Raw genomic sequence first — 11,809 nt, 5'->3', positions numbered from 1 at the left:
TAAAAGAAAATAGAGAAAACAAATTTCTATTTAAAAATATGAACTTGATATCATGATAAATTGATAAATATATAACATATGGGCATACATTATACACATTTTTTTCTTCTCGTCCGCGATAAATCAATATTTATCGATCGATATAGTTGGATATTTAAAAATTATGTAATAGGCACTTGATCAGTTTGAAATGATTCTCAGTGAATTCGCACAAAGTTATGGGCAAATCACACAAGATGTGGCTCGGAAATATATTATTAGGACGAGAACGTATATTACAAACGATTCCCCAGATGATCATATATTATATAAATAACAGAGTTGTGCTAGTTGCATCTCCATTGGTCCAGTATACAGAATTTTACGTTTCCAGTAAAATATTCATATAACTCGCCCATTCTGTTAGTTAATAAAAACATAATAAAACATATTTTATTATATTTTGAGATCAGTTTTGTCAAGGACAAGTGGAAAAGTTTGTTGTTTTCACAGGAACTTTAATAATAAAAATAAAAAAAATAAAATACAAAATAATATAGTTGAAAAAAAAATCGAGTCGATGACAAAAATAAAATGGAAGTTTTTTTTTTAAATTGCTAACATAGCGATGGATTTAGAGTGACTACTCTTTCAATATTTTATTTTTGGGGATTTTTATTGTTTTTTTTTTCTGAGACCAGTTTTAGTTTTAAGTACAATGATTTGAAATAGCACTACATAGTAAATATAAAAATAGTATCTTATTATTATAAATACTATACCATTAATTGCATATAATATTGGATACAGAACTTATTATTATAATTTATAATTATTTTGGCTTTAAATACAATAGGTACTACTTATATACGTTTTAATGCTAAAGTAAAATTATCTACCTACACTCATTATACCAAGGCGACGTACGCACTATTACATGGTGTCCATTGGTATATTGTGGTATAGATACATTTTTAGTAACGGTGCTTCAGTGATCAAAAAAAATTGTCGTTTGACACTAGCTAATCCGTTCATAAAATAAAAACCAACCATATATACTAATTAAGACACTCTGTAATCTTCACGTGAAAATTACATTTATACCGATAATATTGTATTAAGCTTAACTACATGAAAATACTGTACCTACCAATCGATACGTCAATGTTATTAATATAATTTTGTTATGAGATAAAGTAGATGGATAAAAAAATGTGTTTATTTTATATATAATGATATTATTATATTATGGTATATATTATATAAGAACTGGTAGATTATTGTAAGCAGCACGATTTAATTTTAATTTTTTTTTTATCAAGAATTTTGTTTTTTAATGGGTTAGTAGTTTTATGGTTAGTCTTAGTATATTATCTTAAACGAATTTGAATAACACAAAAATACAAAATAAAAATATTTTTTCTCGAAATTCTTACCAAGCAATACGCCATTGACCGGATCTATTTGTTAAAGAACAAATATTGAAATAAAAATAATATTTTAAAACGAAACCCTGCGTTAATTTTTTGAATTTATAATTTATATTATAATATATAGTAATAATTATTGATTTTCGTTGTATTATAATACGAATAGCTCATAATTATAATGAGATAAAATAAATAAATAAAATATATTCTTTTATCAATGTTATTTGTACAACGCAAGAAATATATTATATGTATATATATAGTTATGTTTTTCACTATTCCGAAATATCAATAAAACGATAAATCTGTTTTTGTGGCCATAATAATAAATATAATATGTATCGAAAAAGCCTCGGGACTTCGGGAGGTGTGTATACATCTCTAATTTTGTGTGCTTCGATTGAAATCGAATTACAGTGCCGACCTTACATATATATACTCTTATATACGATCACGTTATCACATAAATACTTAATATTATAAATAGGTACACCATTAGTTAATTACTACTATTTTAATAATTATAATAAGACCGTAAGCTAACCGTCTAACGTTAACTCCGGCGTATTAATTGAGATTTCCCTCCGTCATTTACCGGTGATGGTTTGCGCATTTGCATATCCAGTGGAGCTAGGACGATGGCGAAAATATTATGACAGCCGCGAATATTATTATTTTATTTGCCTTCGTTGTGGCCATAACTCTGTGAAACGTTTATCGTGGTCACGGTGAACACTGGACGACGGTCGGCAACACCAACCACAGATTGTTCGGAAAAACGTCAAACTTTTCGAGGTCGGGTGAACGACCACCAAAAAAACTGGGAGAGAGGGTGAAAGAGAGAGAATTTTTCGGATTTGACGGATGAAAGAGATGGGATGGGGAAAAACAAAGAGATTTGACGAGAGAAACACATGGCGGGAAAGACAGAGAGACAGAGAGATAGATAGAAAGACGATATAGAAGTTCATTATTTCTTCGGCGGACTCTCCCAGCCGTTTTCTTTGATCATGTGTGCCATTTCGATTATGTACTTGCCCTCCTTATACTTCTGGCTGGATTCGAACGCATGTTCCTGTAACACATACACACCAAAATAATATAATAATATATATTAATTTGTTGTTTAGTGATATGCATGTGTACTGCGTACGTAGGCGTTACGAATAACCCCACACGTATTACGTACATTGCCAGGGGAAAAAATAATAATGGCTTAAGCAAGAATATACAAGCGAACAACACCAAAAATAAAAAACATAAATAAGACCAGTGAGTTTATGTTAAAGTTTTTTATAGGTGAGTTAACCTATACTTATGTTTTTTTATTAAAGAACACTCATTATTTCAAAAACTAAAAGTGTTTTTGAAAATATTCTTTTTACATTATTTTAAGTCGTTACAAAACAACATTTATTCCAAAAATAATAACACATGTTTTATAGTTTCAATCTTGTAAGTTTTTCACGTTTTTGTATTACAATATGCATTTTTAATTTCTTATTTGAAAGTGGAATATTTATCGGAGTACTTCGATGTACTTATCAAAATCGAATTCAAAAGAGTAGTTAACTTTGTGTACTGAGGATTATAGGTTTATAAGACCATGATAATGGGTTTGGAAGATGGGTATTGCTATATGGTTATTTTAACAATTTAGTAATTAATATTAATCTATCAACATATTTTATATTTAATTAAAATGGTTAAGTATACTAAATACTAGATCAGATACCGGGACTTTGAACTATGTACATTTACATTTTCAAATAATTATCCATAAAATAATTTACGATAAAAAAAGAGGATTCTCATTTGAAAAACAGAAGCTTGTATCGCCAAAGGACACTCCTTAAGTAGCAAGAAAAACTCTCGATGGTTTGAAAATAATATTGGAAATCAAATCTGTAAGTATGTATAAAAATTCAAAAATCCGTAATTTCAATAAACGCAGTATTGAAGGTAAAATGGGGGTGAGAATGCTTGGCGAATCTTCCGGTCTCTATTCAGGTACATTTTTAAATGCTATAAAGCAATACAGTAATTTTAAAAAATGTATAAAAAATTTCATGATACAAAATAATTATAATGAATGCTTATAACTTTTAAAAATAATTATTTTGTAGATAACTAATATTGACAAAACTTAACTGAAGAATCACAGCACAATATATTACATGGAATACGTTTGAAAAAGAAACAGTAAATTATTCTGTAAAGCATGACACCCATTGAATATTATGTTATTATTTATTAGTTGTTGGTATTACGTATAATTATATTATATTATATCATAGTATGATGAATACAGATTTGGTTCACGAATCATAATATTTAATAAGATTATTTTTACGATGAAATTGTATTTGTAAACATTGGTAAAGTTCAAAGAAATTAAAATGCAATATTATTATATAGTTCGCAGAATGACGATGAGTCAGAAAAGATCTCTTAAAAATGTAAGCCGATCATATCGGTATTATAATGTTTATTTTTAATACTATAATTATTTTATTTTATAAAATGTTGAAAAATCTCGAAAAACTCTTATGATAATATTATTTTGTACTTTGGTCTTTGAACTCTTTTCTTCAAATCGTATTTTCGGTTTTTATAATACTTATTCTTGTAGACACACGAAGTATTACGCCGTTCATGGGACATGATAATTATAATAATAAATACATGGTAAATGTACACTCACGTATTTCCAACCCAGGGTGGTCTTACAGCATTCACAATATATATCGGCGACTGCATGTAGTCCGGTCAACAAAATCCTTTCTTCTGCCGGGCCGCATCCAACGTTTACACTAAAGGAAGACGAACAAAAGTCAATATTTACGTTATATGATATAATGTTGAATGGGAAGAGGAAAAACTTAATGGGAACCAGCGCGATGACGTTAAATAAAACGTAGAAACGTAAATATTATTCACGATCGTATATATTATTATATCTACAAAGTAACAGAGTGACTCGCCGCTAACGAAATATAATTATTGTATATCACTTATTATTAATTCAAGTCCCGAAAAAGGTAACGTTACGGAACAATAAAAATAATTATTATACTTACACAGAATTGAAAAGGTATGCTCTTCCTTGACTGCCTTGAAAAGACTGAAACAATAAAAAAAATAAAACAAATTATTAAAAAATTCAATTATGATAAATTGAAAAATTAAATCGACTAAAATAATTCTAGTTAATAATTTAATATGTACATTGTTATAAAAATTCATATCATATTATTCTATAAAATATTAATTTAATAAAGCACCCATTATGGGATAAAATATAACATAATATATCTAATAACTAAAAACAATTCAACGCTGTAAATTGTAATACATATTTTGTAATACCAATTCGATACTATTTAAATTAAACGTTTTATAAATCTCAACATATTATTCGGCTTTAAATATTATATTATTTTTATGCTTATAATCTAATGTCATCTACTCGAAATTTCGGTCAAATTACTTAGCTGCAGTGTTTTATTGTTAAATATACGTACGTCGGATATCAAACTGTTTTCGAATTATTAATTATTATTAAAACTAAATACCTACTGTTGGCATTATCATACTATAGAATAATACATCATATTTAAACCTTTATACGGAATATTGATTGTAGACTGTTAAGTATTACATATTTACGAATGCCAGTAATTAATTGTATACTGGAACTAGATATGGACCAAAAATATTTTACATGCATTGGTTTTTTATTCTTTTTTAAAACGCAGACCATAATTTTTTTTTTTTATTGAGTTATAGCTTCAACATCTGTGGTCATTAGCTTGACTAAATAATTAATATAATTTAGGTATATGGGTCTAAAATATAATCTAAATATTATCCATCATTATATAGACAATCGTCGAACGCAAATGGGCAACACATATTACTGTACAGACTGCAGATGTTATATCGATATCCTGCCGCAGCCGAAATTTTTAAATTGAAAATAATGTCTCGTGTGTTATTTTATGACATATCAGTTTCAAACCAACCCGACGCGACCGTTAACCTCGTCACTCATGATTATGTCAGTAGTTTAAAAAAACCATTTTACTGCATTTATTATAAATGTTGATAAGATTACGGAAAAAGGTAATAAAAAGTAAAAAAAATACTGATTATTTTTTATTTATTTGCCATCGACTCGTGACATCATACCAGATAACCATAATATTATACACTTCACTGCGATTAATGTAGGTTATAAAATACTATATGGACATTTTTTATAGGTACTCTCATGCCGTGAGTAATATATACGAGCAAGTATAATATAACACAAGCAACTAACGAATGACTATACAATAATATTATAAAAATTTAATTTTCTGGTGCGCTTTTGATTGCGAGGAATTAACGATTAGTACGATTTTAAAAACTTTAAAGTAAAAATAAATGGAGCAGTAGAAATAATAATGAAAAAATAAATAAACAAAAATAACTAAACTTGATACTAACCGAGATAAAATTACTGTACAGCCCGGTATAGGTAATTTAATCAACAATATAAATGGGTGTGATTTCATTGATTAAAAATATGTAATGTTCCATTGTTATATGCATGTAAGGCGCGCAACAGCAAACTGTTGACGCTATAAAAACTTGAAACTATACCTACACGACTGCACAGATTGTAAGACCCATTTATATATAATTCTACGAAATTAGGTATATATATTTATTATGTGAGTACTTGTGCGTAAAAGAATTAAAATGTCTCCAATGCAATTATATAGTATATATCCGTTATGTGCCCTGTAGATAGTGCGTAGGAAGTTTGAGGTTTGTTCACGCTCACTGCAATTTCCAGAGATTGATGCGATTTTTAACATAAGTGTCATTGGTATTTCATTGCAAATTATTTCAACAACAAAAAAAAAAATTGATGGAATTCATAAATAATAGATGATTTTTCTTCAAAGTATTCCGGTTCAAACGATATAACACTATGCGATCGGAAGATACGAGTACACTTGATCACTATAGTGATGTTAGTAGGAAATTTCAATTATGTTTAAAAAAAAAAAAATTGAATTAATAAAAATGTTTAAGTATATTTTTAATGTTATGAAATATACTTGAAACTCCCATGAATATTTGTAATTTTTACACTCCTTAAGTAAAAAGGTAAGTTCTATTAAAAATTAAATACAATTTTTTATAAATTTCAGAAATTTTAGAAATTACCAGTAATTTCTGCTTAGAAATTACCAGTAATTTCTGCTTAGAAATTACCAGTAATTTCTGCTTAGAAATTTCTTGATCATTAAATTTCTGAAATTTTACATCACTATTGATCATCCGTATAGAAAGGAGGAGACGGAATGTTTAAGAAAATCGTGCGTAAAGAGGTGACTGCAATTTTCCAATAAATATTTTATACATTTTAGTGTCGTTTACAATTATACAAAACTGTATAGTACCTACTTTTACTGTTTTTCGTCTCAACCCGTTTGTGCAAAACGATACGTTTTAAAGCGATTACGGGGGATAACAATGATTGATATTTTACTGGTTAACAACGAACGTAGACAAATTGGCTTTTTTTCGGGCGCATAACAATGCCGCACTGTTTCTATAAGGACCGCCGTCGTTAACGCAACTACAACTACTACCGACGAGTTCTCACATTATCATTAATATTATCGATTCGGGGGTAGGTATCTGCCTATAAGTATAAAATATGTAGTAAATCAGTCAGAAAATAACTTCACGTATAGGTAGGTACCTAGGCACTACATTTGTATTTAATATTATAAGCAGCGCAAGTCTCGCGTGGTAGGCTCCAGCGAAGGAAAAAAAAACCAAACTTATAGGTATACGTCGTATTATAATAATATTTTTAATGTTTACATAAATGTATTTATAATATAATATTTAAGGCCCGTTTTACGGCGTGTTTAAGAGCCGGTTCCGCGACGTGTTGACGACGATCGATGATTATTATTTACATAATAATACTCTCGTCCTATATAATATGCCTTTGCGGGGCACTGCAGCCGCTGCTGCAGACAGTCGGGCGGTTTTGATTTTTTACTATCTCGTTTAGTGTTTACATCGTAGAAATATTATGGCTGGGTAAAACGGATGTGGACGTGAATCGCTATTTTAACACGATACTCCTGACCACGCACGTGGAACGATATCATAATTATTATTAATTATTGGATACGTATACCTAATATAAAGTAGGCATATACCGTCGTTGCGTTGTGGTCTATACCTACCTATCCGTCCGTGCTGGTAGAGAACCATTTATAATACGTTTTATTTTATATTAATTTAGAAAATAATAGAACGCGTAACGATGCGTAACGGAATCGACGACGACGATAGATCGCGAGACAACTGGGCACGACGAATTACCTATAATACGATCGGCTTTTGAGAGCTGTACAATGATATTATTATTATTATTATTATTATTATTATTATTATTATTCATAGTTTATAATTTATCATCATAATATTGTATAAAATATAACAACAATATAACATTATTTACGCTTTAAATTAATTCAAAACGCTTGCCGCGATATATGCCACACCAGACGGCCAATCATCTCGTGGTCGACTCTGCTGTAGGCTCTTTCGGATTCCGTAGAAAAAAAATATATATTTATTGGGATGAGAATATTTGAGATGATGCTCGTTCGGATATTTTTCCCGTTTCGTTCAGTAACGACTACGCGGCCCCTGTCGTATATATTTATATGATGGAAATTAAAACTATTATAATATCATAATAGGTACCGGCTACTGATAAGAGCACCCGATGGTATAATATATTAAAATATTCTCATATTTTATTTAAACTGCACGTGTGGCTTATTAAGTTATAACAATAGGCCCATTATAATAATATACGCCTTATAATATTTTAGTGCAATTGTATGAATTCGAAAAAAACAAGTGGGCAAACGTGCGTTGGAAAATATGAGATCAAACAGGTTACACACCTTTATGTAGGTAATATATGATTATTATAGAATGTATAATACCAAATTACCATCAACAGCGCGGAATAATATATTATTATAATATTGGGCCTGCGCTAAATCTAGAAGGATCTAAACGGTTGCACGTTTTTAATTTTTAACGTATACGAGTAATAAACGAAATACAGTCAACTTTCGATGATAAAAGAAAAATTATCATTCAAAGTTCAAACGCCACAACGCTAAATTATTGGTTTTCGATTATTCGAAATTTTAAATTTTTTTCCCCCTTTGAACTTGGAGTTATCGAGAGTCGACCTTACCCACTATATATTATATTAAGTTGAAATCAAATCATAAAACGCACTCGACGCGGCACCTTTATAGTATATTGTATAGTATCGTTATGATATTATATTATATGCTCACCGCACAGCATTATTATTGTATATACGACGTACCACAACAGAAACTGTATATATATATTATATTTTATTATATTATACGATAAAAAATAACACAAAAACAGTGCCGTCGCCTGTTATTGTTCTAAAATTATGTTATTTTTATATCCTTAAGTGGTAGAATAATATTATTTTCTATCTGCGCCGACGGAGGATTTAGAGGTCGACGAGTTTAATAAAATGGGGTTAAGTGGTTTTTTTTGGGGAACACCTGCAGGTGAACACTCCGGATTACGAGAACGTAGAGTAGGTTAGTATATAGTTTACTGTAATATTAAATTATATGCGTAATACCAATTAAGTGTGTGTGTGTGTGTGTGTGTGTGTGTGTGTGTGTGTGTGTGTACTTAGATATGTATTAATGTGTAATATAGTCATATATAGATACATAATAGGCGATAGAGCAGTGTCAACATTACGTGTCGCGTATCGTATTTGACATTTGTATACTGTAAAAAAATAAAGATTAAAACACAAACCTAATCGATACCGGTAATATGATATTATAATTGCACGCGGTACGGTTTATATACATGCGTAATATATACTATAATTGAATAATAATTGAGTCTGTTAGATAAGCTCTAGGATGAATTTATCACATACTTTGTTATCCCAGCTGGCCGATGAAAACGAGGGACCTATGAACCGAAACCGATTACATTGCGGTCGTGTAGAATAGTAATCGATACAAAGGGAATTTCGTAATGCCCTGTGTTAAGTACATTATCATTGTTAATTAGTATGGTTATTACTGTTATCATCATCGTTATAGGTATGCGACCGACGGAAGACCGAGTGGTATACGAACGAATCGACCACAATGACCATAAAGTTCAATACCACGGAGATAAGATATTATATAATACGGTAATATACACGTCGAGTTGTTAACACGACATGAAATGAAAAAAATGCAAGACTATAATATACTACAGAATAATAATAATATTGCAGGTTTGTTAAAAAAATTCGGTCGGTTGTATATTTTCAAATCGAATTTGGTGTATTGTAGTATACCACAATATAATATGACTACATTTGTCATTTAGTCATAATCAATACGTTACTATATAATTGTCATTTTCGACAATGCCGTTCTCATTGAATAATAAATACGTTATATTTAACGATGAGTGTGTTATTATTTAAACGTATTGTGTGCTATGATACATATAATTAAAAAAATCGTACTCGTTTTAAATTAAAAAAAATATATATATCAGAAATACATTACATTAACAGGTTTATTCATTTTTATGAAAAATAATTATTCATTCATTTTCATTAAAAAAATATAAAAACCAGTAATTATATAATATCTATAACTGTATGAGCATGAGTACATTGGCGCTTGGGTACCTACTAATCGATAATATTTCATTCGGTTAAAAATGCAAAACATAATATTAATAACACGTACCTACTCGTGTGGACGCAATTAATTTGAAAATCAGAAAAAAAATCCATTTCATTAGAAAACGAACATATACACTCTACAGCGATGTACAGTGCAGATAAAAAAAAACCAAAAATCGAATTATCCAAAGTTATGGCGTGTTTCATATATACATTTCAAAGAAGTCATAGGTGCTGCTTAAAATTATATTAAAAACCATAGGATGGGTTACGCCAATTCTATACAATTTTCATGTTTACCTATATAGCTCTGCGGTAAACATAGTATACCAACTGAGCATTTTAACCTCGTATCTGGTATACGGAGTTCATGGATATTATGGTTATTTGTTTTAAGATAAAATACTTTACTGTATAATTTAAAATACGACTTGTTTAATTAAAATATATAGCATAGTACAAGAAACAAAATTTACACAAGACATTAATAATGTTTAAACATAATATTGACTCTTTATAATTTTATAAAATTAAAAATTTGTTTGTATATTACTCTGTTAATCTTATCGATATCTTGTTAATTAAACTGGTATGTATAATTATAGGCGAGTAAAAAGTTTCATACGGATATATACACCTAACGGCATAAAAATCATAATAATATACTATGGTATAATAATGCGGTTTGTATTATTATTATTACTATCATTCTAATTATTCGCATATCGCAATAATTTATTTTTCCTATTAAAATAATTGTACTGTACTTGCAAATGGAAAAAAATATGTCATTTTGTTTTTATGCATATATGTGAAATGTTCAAATGTGCATGTGGTGTTTAGGCTTATCTCTGCGGTAATGATTGCGAGTGGTATATTATATAGTATTTACTATTAATCTGCGGCGGGGACCTAATCTTTAAAAATGAAATAATAATACGTAAAAATCTACGCAGCGACAGAACTTGACAAACTCGTACGTAATATACGTCGTCCACGTGCGCACAATACATTATACAATTATTATAATATGATACTATTGTAGTATTGTCTAATGTGATATATTATTATAATGATATGCGAGTGTACATAATAATAATATTTAAAATACTGCCAAATACGTATGTAGCATAGTCGATAGGCGTAACTAGGTTGGGGCTGGGGGCTAAGGCCTAGGAGGTGCTCAGCACCTCCAAATATTTTGTAACCACCGCCTTGATTGATATTATGTCCTTATAGTATGTATTAAATCCTATAATGTATCGAATAAAAAATTGGCAACTGACTAGCACGAGCGCTGCATGACACACGAACGATTTCGTATACAAGCTGATCACTGTTAAAATGTTTAAAATTAAAAAGATTTAACAAATAAATTGAAAATTGAATATAATATTATTATGATTAACACATATACAACTGAAGACAGGATAACTGTTTTAATATATCGATAGTTCTTCACAGAACTTGTTATTGATCTTTTATTTCAGTAATTCACTATTTTAATTATTATAATATTGTGAATAAGGCAATAGAGTAATGGAGTCATTTGTAAATTTGTATCGTAAGCTCTGTGTAACACTCCCAAAATGTAAGGTCTAATGCG

General features: G+C 29.3%; 1 protein-coding gene across 1 annotated transcript in view; it reads right to left on the bottom strand.

Annotated features, from left to right (window-relative positions):
- Nucleotides 1-282: 282 nt before the first annotated feature.
- LOC111037429 (protein yippee-like 1) overlaps nucleotides 283-11,809 on the bottom strand; it is a 42,250-nt gene continuing 30,723 nt past the window's right edge. The window contains exons 3-5 of the mRNA XM_022319996.1: nucleotides 4,490-4,533; nucleotides 4,114-4,222; nucleotides 283-2,484 (exon numbers count right to left, since the gene is read on the bottom strand). Of these exons, the coding sequence (XP_022175688.1) occupies nucleotides 2,380-2,484; nucleotides 4,114-4,222; nucleotides 4,490-4,533 (258 nt within the window). The 3' untranslated portion in view covers nucleotides 283-2,379. The remainder of the gene's footprint in view (nucleotides 2,485-4,113; nucleotides 4,223-4,489; nucleotides 4,534-11,809) is intronic.

Source organism: Myzus persicae, unplaced genomic scaffold (genome assembly GCF_001856785.1).
Source record: "Myzus persicae strain clone G006 unplaced genomic scaffold, MPER_G0061.0, whole genome shotgun sequence".
In the NCBI taxonomy this organism is placed as follows: domain Eukaryota; kingdom Metazoa; phylum Arthropoda; class Insecta; order Hemiptera; family Aphididae; genus Myzus; species Myzus persicae.
The sequence above is the reverse complement of the archived record's forward strand: the minus strand, read 5'-3'. Positions and strand labels throughout refer to the sequence as shown.